This window comes from Bufo bufo, chromosome 3, assembly GCF_905171765.1.
Source record: "Bufo bufo chromosome 3, aBufBuf1.1, whole genome shotgun sequence".
In the NCBI taxonomy this organism is placed as follows: Eukaryota; Metazoa; Chordata; class Amphibia; order Anura; family Bufonidae; genus Bufo; species Bufo bufo.
This window is the reverse complement of record NC_053391.1, coordinates 391,107,563-391,123,689: the sequence shown is the minus strand read 5'-3', so window position 1 is coordinate 391,123,689 and position 16,127 is coordinate 391,107,563. Positions and strand designations below refer to the sequence as shown.

The 16,127-nt window shown below is 42.1% G+C and overlaps 1 protein-coding gene across 2 annotated transcripts in view; it reads right to left on the bottom strand.

Moving 5' to 3' along the window:
* The window catches only part of TPST1 (tyrosylprotein sulfotransferase 1), an 80,823-nt gene that overhangs the window by 48,755 nt on the left and 15,941 nt on the right, over positions 1–16,127 (bottom strand). For both annotated transcript variants that reach the window (XM_040424790.1, XM_040424791.1), the window contains exon 2: positions 4,956–5,886. In XM_040424790.1, coding sequence (XP_040280724.1) covers positions 4,956–5,794 — 839 coding nt within the window. In that variant the 5' untranslated portion in view covers positions 5,795–5,886. The remainder of the gene's footprint in view (positions 1–4,955; positions 5,887–16,127) is intronic.

Genomic DNA, 16,127 nt, shown 5'->3' with positions numbered 1-16,127 from the left:
GGAGCCCACCGATCAGCTGTATGAGGAGGCACCAGCACTCCTGTGAGCGCCACAGCCTTCTGACATCTTTTCCTTTCCCCAGAAGTGAATGGGGCTGAGCGCGATACCAAGCACAACCACTTCTCTACGCTGTGTTACTGGAGATTTCCCTTTTCCCACTGCAGCGCACATGAGGATTGTGTGCTGACCAGATCCATCTATACGCTATGCAATGTACGGCGCTGTGCTTTGTAAGCCGTGAGAAGGCAACTGCACTCACAGGAGTGTCGATGCCTTCTCATACAGCTGAATGGTGGGGGTCTCGGTTGTCGGACCCCCACAGATCAAATTCCGATGACCTATCCAGAGGATAGGGGTCATCAGTAGTAAAATCTCGGAAAAACCCTTTTAACTTTCAGCTGAGCGGTGTCCATGTAATGCTAATGTCATACGGAGGAAAAAAAGGACGCACAGACCAAACAGACATCTTCACGGATGAAACACATAATTTTACTTCATGGCTGTCAGACAGACACGGAAATGTGAACAAGGTCTTTGTAAGCCAAAGCAAGAAGAGGCCAAATCCATTGACTTACAAATACTGATGAGAAATACTGACCAAATATTGACCATGTGAAAGTGCCCAAAAACTGCCGCCCAGTTGATCGCTACAGTTGCTTTGTCTGCCCACTGTAGGAAACATGCAGTATAACATGGTGCCCATGTAAATCAATTGGCGGCCATATAAGACATGACCAGGCCATTTCTGCCAGAGCAGGAGATGCTCTATCTCAGGAGTTCCAGCAGGGAGAAGCCCCACTATGATATCTACAGTGTATGTCCTAACAGTGCACATGAACAGGGGCTGTCTACAAGAGAGAACCCAATAAACCCCATGGTGAGGTGCTGCATAGATGGTCCTGCTGTACATGTACAGTGCTTTAATGGCACAGTCTCAAGATATTACATCAATCCTGGCTGTTTAACACCTTAGATTCGATTCTTTCTGATCAGACAGATGGTCTGTGAAAAACAATGCTCATGCGCATATACCCTTTGAATTGAATGGGTCAGTGTTCAGTCCGGATGCGTGAAATCAGCATTAGGGGTTTTAGGCTGGTGAAAAATAAAAACATACAGCAGTTAGGTAAAAAAAAAAAAAAAAAAAAAAAAAAAAAACATCTATCATGTAAAAAACCGAACAGATTTATTATCATCTACATAAACTTCTGACCTATTGAAATATCTCACACCGTTTATCCCACGTTGTGAATGCTGTAAAAAGAAAAATTAAAATGCAGAATTGCTGGGGGGGTGGGGGGGGGGGGGGGGGGGAGTGTCAACTCACCTACCAAAATAATAAGTTATCAAATTAGCATATACTCCAAAAACTGTACCAAAAAAAAAATAAACTTTCCCTCCTCCCCCAAAAAATAAAGTTTTCACACAGCTCAATGGACAGAAAAAATAAAAAATAAAACAAAAAAACCTTACCGGTTTCAGAGTATGGTGACAAAGTATTTTTTTAAATTCTTTAGTAAAACCTAAAACTATTCTAAAAACGTATCCATACATGGTACATTAAATGGCATCACAAAAAAATGAGCCCTCATACAGCCATGAGGATGGAAAGAAAAAAGTAATGGCTCCTCGTAAGTGGAGAGGAAATAAAACTGGCTGTGTTGGGTTAAGGCCTCATGCACACGACCGTTGTTTTATTCCATGTCCGTTGCGCCGTTTTTCGTGATTTTCTGCGGACCCATTGATTTTCAATGGGTCCGTTGAAAACTCGGCTAATGCACAGTTTGCCATCCGCGTCCATGATCCGCGGTTCCAGTCAGTCAAAAAAATATATCCTGTCCTATTATATTTCGCGGAAAACTGTTCGCGGACCCATTCAAGTCAATGGGACCGCTAAAAAACGCGGAGGCAGACAAGATTGTCGTCCGCGTCTGGTTTTTTCCTATCATTTGCATGGCAAACCTGTCTTTTTTTTACATTCCTTTATGTCTGGTGGTCCCCCAAAAATAAAGGAAGACACACGGAAACAAAAACGGAAATGGATCACGGAACAACGAAACCCCATTTTGCGGAACAGAACACAACGGTCGTGTGCATGAGGCCTAATACTTAGATTAATAAATATGAATATTGCTGTAGTTTAACAGATATTTTACCGTTGACAACGAGGGAGGGGGAGCCATCTTTTAAAGGTTAGACTGACATTCTTAGCTGCCCAGCTCTATACAGAAACGCGATACAAGACTTCATGACCTGCATTTTGAACAAGAGGCTTGAATGCCTGTGTGTCTGATGAATGCCGGGCTCTAATCTGGGGGACAATCTTCTGGCATCGTACTATGCAGACCTTGTTACATCTTAGTTATAATATGTTCAGCTGGGGCCTGCAAATCAACATGACTGGGGACAGCCAAAATAAACAGTACAGAAATGAAAACGTAAGGGACGATTGTGAAAAATACCATGAAAAACTGCAGACAAAATCAGAGCTTTATCAGTTATACAACAACTTAAAAACTAAAAACTTTATTCCTGTTCTACAGCGAGGAGAGAGAACGTACTAAGGGAGACCCCCACCAATTTCAAGTTTTGATATGTCCCTATGACATATCAAATGTTTACTGAAAGTACACCGCCACTTTACAGTTAGTGTCACACTAGCATTAAAATCTTCCAGCAGAGGACGGACTACTCGACTTCACTGTATCTGGTAAAGCTGGATACTGCCTTTCCCGACCGGATCCCATTGACTATGATGGGCCCCAGCAGGGATCCAGCCTGTTTTGGGGATTAGCACTGGACAAAAAAAAAAAAAAAAAAAAAAAAAAAACAGTTTTTGTCCAGCTAATTACTGCCATTAATGCCGGAAACAGACGGATCCCTGCTGGGTCCCATTATACTCAATGGGGCCTGGCAGTCCTCTGGCTCTTTCTGGTTATACCAGATACGATGAACTCCGGCATGCTGTTCCTCATAGTGTGAAACTAACCTAAGTAACCACTGGTTTGTCCCCTGCTCAATACTTTTGCTACATAAACTACTATCCTTGCACATGACTGTGTTTGTTAGGCTACATGCACACGACCGTTGTGTGTTTTGCGGTCCGCAAATCGCGGATCCACAAAACACGGATGGCGTCCGTGTGCGTTCCGCAATTTGCGGAACAGCACGGACAGCCTTTAATATAACTGCCTATTCTTGTCCACAAAGCGGACAGGTTATATTTTTTTTGCTGCGGACCACGGAACAGAGCAACGGATGCGGACAAGCTCTGTGTGCTTTTATTGTGTAAAAAAAAAACGATTTGATACATATGCAAATTAACCTGAGAGGAGTCCTGTCCCTGACTCATCTCACATACAGGACTCATCTCAGGTTAATTTGCATATGTATCAAATCGTTTTTTTTTTTACACAATAAAAGCACACAGAGCTATGGGGACTGGGTATTGTGGATGTGCTAGCGGCCATCTAGCAACCCATGTCCTCAGCTCTATACACAAAATCCAGGTGACAGGTTCCCTTTAAGTGCAGAGACAACTGTGTGTAATATTTGTATCGAGCTGGAAGTAACTCAGTGGATACCGAATAACGTCCCTGCAGCTCTACCTCACAACCAGTTCCCTGCTGTTAGCCTGTTTGACCCTCTTGAATCTATTGGATTTTTAGTGTAAAAAAAAAAATTCAGGCTAGATACTGATTAGAAAGTTGAACAACACACCTTTCTACCCAGAGTACCTGTAACGTTACACAATCTGTCAGCAATATAGATTTGTGACACCGTCTATAACGTCGCAGAGCACATTTCAGGCTTCAGGTCTAAGCCCTTTATACTCTGGGCTTTCTGCCCATACCAACTGTAGCCCATATTCCAGTTTGCTAGTCAGGTTTGGCTCTGGTCACTATGGACCCAAGGCCTCTTCTTCAATCAATCAGAGATTCTCAAGCTTTTCACTATAGGCGAACCGTTATCAATGACGTGTTTGATGATCACGAACACAAAAGCTACAACCAGTAACAGAAAAACGGTAAATAAAATCTTAGGATTACAGTATAAAAATATGTATTTTTAAATTAAGAAAAGAACTACATAAAAAACTCCAAGAAGACCGTCCATAATTTCAGTGGAAAAAGGTATTCTACAGGGGTGGTCCTTTCAAAGAAGATGACGATATACAGAGAAGAATTACAAATTGGTTGCAAAAAATTTATAAAAATGTGGTCTACATGGGCAGCAATATCTGCATGTTGCTCACAGCATCCAATCAAACTCAGACTGTAGTTTCCAACTTGAAAAACTGTAATTTGACTTGTTGCTATGGGCAACATGCCAACTTCGCTATTATGGGCCCCTTTAAAAGATGCTTTGGCTTCCTGACTGAATTCTCCATGGCTGAATATCATTGTATCAGCCATCCAGAAACATGCTAGATAGCTATAAATGGGTCATGTCCATGTCACACATGGAAGAAAAAAAATAACTTAAAGGGGTCATTTATCAAGCTGGTGTAAAGTAGACCTGGCTTAGTTGCCCATAGCAACCAACCAGATTCTACCTTTAATTTTGGACAGCTCCTTTGGAAAAGGAAAGGAGGAATCTGGTTGGTTTCTATGGGCAACTTAGCCAGTTCTACTTTACCCCAGTTTGATAAATGACCCCAAAATAAATAAAAAACACACAAAATATATATTTGTACTTTTTTACATCCAATAACACAAACCTTTGAAACGTACGATTTCTAGATCTGTTGCTTTTAAGGGGTTCTCCTATTAAGGCATATGGATATCATATTAACCAAAGCAAAAAGACCCCGAAGGGCCACTGATCGCCTACAGCAACTGACCATCAGTTTGGATAAATATACAGTAAGCTGAGACTTTTGGTGGAACACTGGTCCTGTTTTCCAATGTCAAGCAGGACTACGTGTGAAGAAGATATACACAATGAATACTTACTTGGACAGGGATACACCTCCAGCTTTGCCAATCATCTCCTCATGGTGTAGCACAGCATCATTCCATGGAATCATAAGAAATTTCAGTAATGTTTTCATCCAACGCTCTGGATGTAGAACCAACTGTTCATAATGCACCAGCATGCACCTGTCGTAGCCCACCTCAATGCACTGATTATACATGGTCTCTATGGCACGGTTCCACTTGGTTAAGCAATCTCTATAGCTATTCAAATCAAAGCCAGCTATAGTAACTTTTCGAGATATCATCGAGTGCACTGACGCGCGGCCATCTCTCACCATCAAGAGAAATTTGGCATTGGGAAATATTTTGGCTAAATAAGAGAGTGATTTTAAAGCAAACGGATCTTTGTTACATAGGTATGGTGCCGGTTCCCCATGCTTCACTATTATTTCCAGTAAAAAAGCCTGCATGGCTGCGTCCAGCACTTCATCCGTAACACCGGCCTCATCTAAACGAATTTTTTCTTTGCTGGATCGTGCCCACATTTGTTTGACTGCCAAGATTCGCGGAATAACTCTTGTCTCTTCTCCACATCGAATCTCAGGGTGGGCGTCAAGCATGGCACGCATTAGTGTAGTTCCACTGCGAGGTACTCCCCCAATAAATATTAATGGCATGTCCTTGTTATATGGAAAACTAGAATTTGCTCTTTGCTCAGTTCTTACAGTTGCTTTAGGGCTTTCCATTTTGACAGGCTGACTGCGTTCCTCTATTCGATGGTGGCACTCCATTGCGTGTTGACCTAAGTAGAAGACAGTCACGGAGCTTATCACTAGGCAGCCCAGCAGCAAGTTTTGCTTTAGTTTCCCAATCATTTTGACAACCAAAATGGGACAGATTGAGTCGGTGTAGTTTTTATTTACAACGGCATCCCAATTAGATCCTACTCCAAAAAGGTGAGCGCCATCTGCAGAACAAAAAATAAACGCACATTATTATAGCAAAAACAGACAGAGGCTGGCTAGATGAAAATCAGCGTGATGCAGCCAACCACCAATGAAAGAATAAAATACAGTAAAAATAAAAGTTACCATCTGGAATAAGATTCTACAAGAAACTAAAAAAAATAAATAAAACTGAAATAAAATTAAACCATACTATGTAGCACTTATACAGTAATGAAAGAGCAGGGAAAAATCTACATGGTTACTGAGTTACTGGTAATTGATAGCAAGCTAGGAGAACCATAGTCTGGAACACTTCAGACACTACAGTCCTCATTCATTTATGACAAGTCAATGATACATACTCTTCCATAACTCCCACTGGTTTCTCTGAAGGTTGACCATGCATGGGCTGTCATTTGACCATAAAATGCAGCACTGGTTTGCTCTCAACACAGGTAGGGGGTTATAACTGGTGAAGTCTGGTGAAGTCTGTTTGACAACTTTTAAAAGCTGTACACTGCCATCTATAGCAGTCCCCTGGAAAATGCAACTCAACCTGCAGCTCCATTCTGGAGGAAGTTTCTATCTTGGCACAAGCTTTTTAACTCTTATAGATATACATAAAACATAGATTATACCAAGAGTAATAACTTTTGATGCAAGATTTAAAAAAAAAAAAAAAGTTGAGAAAAAATAAAATAAAATAAAAAATAACATCTTACCATTGTTCATATCACAATCGGTTATTCTAAAAGGAGTTTCTATAGACAGTGCATTGAAGACTGACCAAAGATCCCGCTAGATGAGGACAGAGGACGTAACGGGATGTGACAGGTGAAGAGTGAATCAGCCCTTCAGTGGATTGCCTCAACAGCTAAAGAGTTTACGTATCGTCATCACAAAGCAGCGGCAGCGACCACCGCTCCACAGCACAATTCTATTATCATGTAGTGACGCACATTGGCGGTATTTATAGATTCTTCCACTCTGTGGAGAAGGTCAGTGTGTAATGGCTGGGACCAATCATGGCTCATAAGTAGCCTCTCTCACTGACAATTAAGGAAGCTACGATTGATTTTTAGATAGAGACTGAAATTTGAGGGAATCGCTGTGTTTACTATACTAATACCACCGGAGAGAACACATTTAAGTGCTCTGTACATAGCAGTCAGCATTTGTCCCCAAGAGACCAAGGTACCAGTTACGGGTACAGATTATGGGGCACTTTGGTAAGCGGTCAGTAGAACTGCACTCTACTGAGGCCATCACAGGAGATTCACAGCAGTATCAGATTTGTTTTAAAAGGTTTGGGGCAGTGGGGCTTCCTGTATAAAGATAAAAGACTATGGGGGAGATTCATCAAACTGGTGTAAAGTAGAACTGGCTTAGATGCCCATAGCAACCAATCAGATTCCACCTTTCATTTTTCACAGCTCTGATTGGTTGCTATAGGCATCTAAGCCAGTTCTACTTTGAAACAGTTTGACAAATCTTCCCCTATTTCTCAAACATCAATTTCTGCACTACTGCTGTCAGAGAACGCACATGCACATGACTACTCTGTGTGACTTACTTTACATGTGACATTAGAATTTTTACGGTAATAACTCCATAACATTTTACATACGTTCTCATCTATCAGCCAAAATGCTGGCCCCTGTACTTACCGAATATCCCATCTAGATTACTGCAACAACCTACTGTTACCAAGACTAACATCCCACCAATGCAGCCCAAAGTCTTCTGCTGGACTCCTCAACCTCGCTCTTCATTCTCTGAACTGTGTACAATTGGCTACTGCCAACATTTCCTCACTATGCTCCAGACACTCTCCACATATGACCTCTATTCTGCCAAGGACCTCCGTTTCAACCATCTCCTCACAGTGTAAAATTTAGGGCATCTACCATCCACTCTTTCTTCCTCATGCCATCCATTTATGTTAAACCCACAGATCGTTCGGTTACACATTAGCATGTAAATGTTATGCAATACTTTGTTACCCTCCGAGCTGTATCCTTTTCATCTCAAAGCTCCAGTGCTATTTTACCTCTATTCTGCCAAGGACCTCTGTTTCAACTATCTCCTCACAGTTCTAGGTGTCCATATTCAGAGTAATGCTTCTTATTTTACTGCACTTATTAGTCTGGAATCACACATGCAGTTTTTGACACCGTTTTTTTTTTTTAAGCCAAAGCCACAACTTGATCCAGCAGAAAGGAGAAGTATAAGCTATTTCTTTAGATTTCTTCTGCATGTGTACCTCCAACCTATTAGGTGCTCGTATTGGGTGTGACATCTAGGAGGTCTTAAGGCGGTCATACAATAGCTGTAAGCCCAAAAGGTGGTTCGGCCAACAGCTCTCTCATCTCCCTCCTGCTCCCCCATATACATATATGTTTGGTTCACCAAACTTGTATTCAATGAGGAGAGAGCCCCAGCCAGACACCTCTGTCGGTGGCTTGCCACCCTTGAGAACAAAAAGATTGGGCAAAAATATTCCCTTCCTCCGCTGACAATCTGTTGAGGGAGCTCCCCACCCACATTAGACTTTCAGCCATATACTAATGGGTGTGGGGCCTTTTAAAGAATATTTTTATTGACTACCGCCAACTGCCATTAAGATCTGTAACGATTGGTCCTTTTACATGGACCGACAATCAGACCAATTATCAGGAATGTTTAGTTCATTCCTGATCGTTGCCTAAAACATTGGTCCATGTAAAAGGACCATATGAAGAAGAGGAGCAGGACAGATCAACCAAGTACAGACTTATGACAGAGCTCTACTTGAAGGCTTTCAAAGTTTATTCAGGTAGGATATAAATAATAAAAACACAGAAGCCAGTAATTTGTGCTTTTTACCAGAACTGTAGACTAAAGAAATCAGCAGAGAAGATAAAAAGGACACAGAGCACTGTAATTACAATGCTGGCTGCGGGAACGTCTTTACATAGCACTTCTTAATTTAAGGGCATATGTCTAGAGTAGACTTTGGGCTTTATGGTTTATACCAACATTTGGCATTAGCAGCAGGTTAAGGGTCTATTCACACGTCCGTGTGTGTTTTGCGGGTTCCACGGATCCGCAAAACACTGACATCGGCAATGTGTGTTCCGCATTTTGCGGACCGCACATCGCCGGCACTTAATAGAAAATGCCTAATCTTGTCTGCAATTGCGGACAAGAATAGGACATGTTCTATATTTTTCGGGATCGGAATTGCGGACCCGAAAGTGCGGATCCGCAATGCCGGATCCGGGCAGCACATCGTGCTGCCCCATAGAAATGAATGGGTCTGCAATTCCGTTCCGCAAAATGCGGAACGAAATTGCGGACGTGTGAATGGATCCTAAACGTGACCAGGAAATGAAAAGGGTTTCATCCAATGTGATCCGACAACTGGATACCAGAGATTTCAATAAAAATGACAGTGATGTCATAACTGATGATGTCATAGTAAACTTACTGCTTACATTTTCATTAAGTCATTAACCCATTACTATGAAAAAAATATATAAATCTCATCTACAATGTAGGCCTATTTAAATTGGTAGATTTTCTGTCAGTAACGAGCGCGATTGGTGATATATCATGTCAATCAGCTCCATTTACCTACATGGAGCAATCATTAATGCGATCGTCTCCTTAGATAGTTTCATTATTGTCGACAGCACATCCCCATTTACACGGGACAATGTGCTGCCTGCAAATTATTATTCTAATGTCCACAACAAAGACGTGTTGGTTTCTCACTGAACAGGTTTCCACTGGGCCATGATTGGGAACAAGCATTGATAAGCGCGATCACTCAACCAATCAGTAGCCCATGTAAATGGGCCCTACCACTGCCACCATCAACAATGTGTGTAATCATGTATGTCAGCTATATAAATAGGAGTAATAAATGTATAAATGACACAGAGGATGGTGGCCCCTGTACTAGTGAGGAAGCCCATTTAAAAAGTTCTCCTGCAGTATTTCAGTTCTAATAACAGCTTCATTCACACTGCTGTGGGACAGCTGTATGCTTCATATAAAATGCAGGATGGTGTGAATGCACTTAGGATATATTTACACTCCGCATTTGTCACCTATGTTTCGGTCACATATTTTTTTCTTAAATGGAAATAGAGGAGGGCAGCACTCGACTATCTCAGGCAGTCCCAAACACTGTGAATGGAGAGACAGGGCACATGCTCGACCACTACTGCATTCAAACCAGAGACAGGACCCCCATTTCTGTAATCGCCAGGGTCCCAGCGGTTGGACCCTCACCAATCAGCCACCTATCCTGTGCTTTTGTTTGTGATGTTTTGGGGGTTTGTGGCTTTTTGAAAATGATTACATTATCTAGAATTTCTTAGGACACATAAATAAGGCATTGTGTATGGGACCACTGGAAAACCCTTCACATCATCCCTCACTTTGAAACAGATAATGATAAAGTACAGACAATCAGTAGACTGAGGAACACCACAAAGACATCAGATTCTTGCTCACACTCCTGAAGTTGTCAGTATTATTCAGGCTGAACTGTAGACACATGCTTATTCTCATAGCTTTCCGGTACAGGGCTGGGAAACACATTAGCCGCTTGCACATAAAATGTAAAGCATTTAAAAAAAATAAAAAATAAATTATAAACTAGATAAGGCCACAAAACCGCATATTGATCCGTTTGCCTGAGAAATCGAAACCTAGAGTCTGCCTCCTCCTCCTCTATTCATTCAGCAACATATGTGCTAACATCTGATCACTAAACAGCCAAATAAACTCATTAGGACGTCTCCGCTGGGAAAAGTACAAAAGTACACAGGAAACCCATCTCACTCCAAATCCACAAATGTTAACTGCAGTCTGTCAGCCATGTATTTAGGAGGTGGTCAATACAACTTCTCATTTTTATACAGTAAAAGGTTAGCTTAGCTCCTGTTTTCTAAACAAATTCATTGGACATATACATTTTCCTTTCTTTAGGTATCAACTATCGAGTGACAACGTTAAAGGGGTTGTGAAAGAATGGGGGAGGGTTTTGGCAACACACACACTTGGCCGGACCTGTAAAGGAAAGATCACTTACCTGCTTTCCGTTGCCGGCTCCCCACTCCTTCTCCAGACCTGTGATGTTCTGCTGGGCTCCCTCGATGTTAAGGCGGCAATTAGCTGCGGCGGCGACCAGCTGCCCCTACGCCATTACGACAAATGGTCACATGACACAAGAGGATCCAGTCTCTGCTGCTGTGTCCAGTGATTGGGTGCAGTGATGTCAAACCAGATTTTGACATCGAGGGAGCCCAGCAGAACATTGGAGGTCTGGAGGAGAAGGAGCGAGGAGCCAGCACCAGGAAGCAGGTAAGTAATCTTTCCTATAAGATGGGAAGAAGGGGGTGCCAACCCCCCCACCCCCACCCATTCTTGCACAATTAACCCATCAACAATCTAATGTGTATAAGGGGTTACCAGACCCTCTCCCAATGACAGATGTTGGGGAAAAGCAAGAAAGAGCTGCATGTTAGATTTCAATATGACTGATCCTTCTGCCCTCAATTCCCCCATTTAGAACACATACACAGTAGGCCTAGCCAAGTATGCATGAGTATTAGAGGTAGGTTGGGTCTGGAGGAACATCTCAGTCAGATGAGAGTTTACTAAACTGTATAGTTATGGACTGCATGAAACTGCACAGTGTATAGGGTAGAATTGATAGAATTTGACAATTAGTTCAGCCACCACCACATAATATTTCACCCTAGCAAGGTTCAGGGCAAACACTGGGAAAGCAAATATGATTGTGGTCACAATGCTCTCAACTATACAAACTGGATTGTGAAATTAAGTAAACCATAAATCAGATATTAGACAAATTCACCAACAAGAACTCTGACCCCAAAAAAGTGCATACACATAGACTAAATCTAAAGCATAGAAGCATGCCTGAAGCTAGATGTAGCTCAAAAGGCTTTTAAAAAGGCTTCTAGTGAATAATCTTAGGAGAGTCGTTCAGTCTGGAAAATGGCCAAAGCAAAGGAGCGATCAGAGCCAACATCTAGTGCTCTGTTCTGTTACAATTGGACACTACAATTGCCAATATGTTCTCAGGGATTTACATGCATGGCTAAGGTGCAATCATTCGAGAACACTGCTTGATGACATCCCTACTGTAAGATGGTATAAAAGCGAATTGACATTCTTATACAACAAGCAAATTTCACTGGGTAGTATAGGTCAAACACCAACTACACAACATTATAGTGCTTGAAGGAAAAGTTATAGAGTAATGGAAATTACAGGATTGATAGACATGTTATTGATATGCAAAAGATAAAAAATGGAAATAAAATATTTTAGAACATCTCAATTTATTCAGTATCAAGTGTGAGAGCCATGTGCAGAAATACATGCATTTAGGGGTCTTGGTATGCTATCAAAGAGGTTATAAATGGTTCTCTGAGGAATGTTCTGGCATACTGAATGCACTTGGGCACAAAAATCATCAAGATTTGCTGCTGGCAGCTCCCTTTGCAATTGCCAAAGACGTCCCAGATGTGCTCGATGGGAGACAAGTCTGGAGACACTGCAGGCCATGGTAACTCGTTTAGGCCATGCAGGCTGCTCACAATAGCACAAGCAACATGCGGCCTGGCCTTGCCCTGTTGAAAAATGATTTCCGGGACACTATGGAAAAATGGCAGTACAACGGGTTCAAAATCAATGTAACACTGAGCTGTTTAATGTACCTGAAATGAAGACTAGAGGAGTCTGGCTAGCGTACATTATGCCACCCCACACTATAATCCTAGGAGTAGGACTTGTGTGACGTTCCCATGTGAAGGTCTCTTCATGGCATTGCTTATGTGGTCACCAGACCAATCTCCAGCTATCTTTGCATCAGTAACAAAAGCAGGAATCATCGCTAAAGAGGAAAGACCTCCGTTCCAGCCTTGCTGTGCACCATGATACTCCTTGAGAGCGGTGGCGTGAGGTCAATGGAACACCTATAGTTGGATGTCTGGATCATAGCCCAATGTTGTGTAAAACACCTTCTGATGGTTTGTGTAGACAGTATTTGCCACGTCGACTTGTGATGCGACGTCCAATTTCACTTGCAGTACAGAATACATCACTACAAGGCATTCTTCTAACCAGATGATCCATCCATGCAGACGTTCACCTCTGTGCACCACTTGCTATCATTTCAGTTCGTCTTTGCTCTTCCAAACACTGGGACACGTAGCGTTGAACAGTGCATCTCAGCCTAGGCCCACAGTGATCTGCCAGAGTGATAAACCAAGGTCTCTCAGTTCAAGGATTCTGCCCAAGTGGCAATAACTGGAACCTCGACGAACTGTAGGCATCACACAATTATGCTACACGACTTGATCAGATTTTTCAGGTTTCATGTCACTAAAAACTTTGCTTTCAATCTGACTTTTATGCCCTTCTCACATACCACCGATTACAACTAGGTGCTTGAAAATTTGATCAACTGCAGATCTTAGAGATACCTGCTACTTTCTCAATTTGTATAACCTTGCAGCTTGTCCTTCTTGGTGTTGCAATTTCAATGTTGAGGAGTGTACATAATGGAATATCCTGGTGATATCCACTGTGACATTATAAGTCACCATAAGCAAGAACACACCAGAAATATTCCCTAGAAATGAAAGGAAGAGGGCATCATGAAGATGTCATTCATGTCCTCATTTTCACAAATGGTATATTGCCTTATCATCACTCCTATTATCCAAACAGCATAATAGTATTTTTTTTCAAATTTGCAACTTCTAAAAAAACATATAGGTGATAGATTATGGTATGTTCCTTGTACTGCACATGCCCACAGTGCTGAACAGTGTAGGCTGGACAACGATCACCAGGAGTGAATAAGCTTTTTTCATGTGGTCGTGGGCTTCCTCTATATGCTTCTGTTTCCTTCTAGGCTCCAAAAAAACATAATACTGGTAGATTAGTTGACCCTTGTGCATATATAGGAAAATTAGACTGTGAGCCCCATTAGTGTCAGAGACTCAACGGTGACAATCTCTGCTGCAGGTATAGAAGCAACCAGAAATAAAGAATACATTCAAAAAGAGGCCGTCCTCTTCTCTGGCACGAGTTTTCTATTTCCAGACAGACTGCACAGAGATACTAAGCCCTAGGGATGCTAGAAGCCTTCATTTATAGCGTTAATCTAGCCAATAGTCAAACTTTTTCCACAGGTAAGGTATAATAGGGTTCAACGTTCTCGTCTCCTAAACCTTTAGATGACAATTTATCCAGGACCATCTCGCAAAATTGTAGTCAGGTACTTCACGCTCATTTCTAAAATGAAAAGCCCGAGATTACAATAGCATGTTCCTTGGCTCTTCTCCATCCTCTCCTTCATTGAAAAACAGTGTGATCCCTCCCATTTTCATTCATCTTCAGCTTCTTACTGGGTGTAGCCAGGCTCATATAGCACAAGACGTGCAGAGCCACAGAGGAATGTACCAAGCTACAGTTCTATGGTGACTCCATGAAGGAAGAAGGTCTTAGCAGGACTCTACATATACAATTCCTAATAATTAGCAGAACTTACAGTCTAGAATATTATATACCCAGCTTATATTGTATACCAATTTTTTTCTACAGCCAGGAACATACATCCTGCATTTTCACTGGAAGTCTACTTTATTACCATGCAGAATTTACACACAGGTTATTGTTCTTCATTTTTTGGACATGACTGACAGTATTCTTAAAGGGGTTCTACACTTTCACTATTTAATGTTCCATTCACTCTCCCCAGCCATGCCCTGCTACTTACCAATCTACTTGCTGTGCCGATCTTATCTCTGGCCGCCAATTCAGATAGCGGTCACGTGACCTTCCTCATCCAGTAAGCATTTCTCCTGCTGACGTCACGACTAGTTATCCCAGCATGCCTCTTTCCGAGGCAGTGGATATAAGTTGTGACCTGACAAGCGGTGGGAAAGCCGGACTTCAGAATGAATAGCGCAAGCGCGCACAGGACATTTCTGCGCTTGCGCTGCTTTTTCCCCTACTCTGGTTCCAGAAGCAGGGGTGGGCGGAGTCTACTTTCTCTGAAGCTGTGTGGGAGGAAACAGGAAGAAACAGCCCGGGCTGATGAACAGAGGGTGCAGTGGCTGAGGATTCACTAACAGGAAAGGTGTAGTGAGTGTTTACAAACTGGCTTGAACTGGAGGCGCACAGAATTATGGGAATTGTTTTGGTCTAAGCTAAGCCACTCCCACAACCAGGAACTTCAGGGCTGTAAACAGGATTTACTGGGAGCATGAAGTATAAATTGTGGAAGCAAAATTGCTTGACAGTTACAAGGTTATAATCCATAGGTGATTGTATGATCTTTAGATGATGTTTTAAGATTTTTTTTTATGTTCCCACAGAACCCCTTTAAGTTAAGTCAAGGTACAATGTGAAAAGCTAATATAATTAGGTTATACCTAATAATAACCAAAGATGTGCTTCAATAATTAAATCCCTTATGACCAAAAATACATGTATAGTACTTGGTCCTGGGATTTAATTCGGAACGTTGTACGCATGTACAGTGCTCCTGAAATCTAACATGATCAGGTCAGGCCCCTGGCTGTCAGCTCAATGAGCGCTTGCATTATTGGACCTGGCAATCAGGTGATTGTTGGGTATCTCGGGGCAGACAAGAGCTGCAAGGTCTTAGCACACCCTGATCAGCTGTTTAGGTGATCATCTGTTTGAAGAGGAAACAGGGCTCCATGCAAGCACAACTTCCTGTTCACTCTCTTCCGAGACAATGGGCAGTGTAGTGCAATTACAAGTACTCACTCCATTCAATTACAGTACGCCACCATCTAAGAGAGACAACACGTAGTGTAATGAAGTAGAAGCAGAGTTCGCCGGTGGAGCAGGGTGTCGGACCTCCGCTAATCTGATATTCATGACTTACCACGAGGAGAAGTCATCAATATAAAACCCCTGCACAACCCCTTTAATACAAAGCACTTACTAATCTATTGTGATTTTCCAAACTGTCTCCTTTGCTGCCTTGATTTATTTTTCCATCACATTATACCATGCTCATTTCTAAGGGTTAGGGGGACTGTTGCAGCGCAAATACAAGGTAGCCAAAATGGGAGATTGCTGCGCATACATGTCTATGTACGCTCCCAGCCAACACAGAGACCAGCGCTTTTTCCTACAGTACAGGGCTCCAGATTTCGACCAAATGCGACCTAGAATTGCTAAATGGCGACAAGAC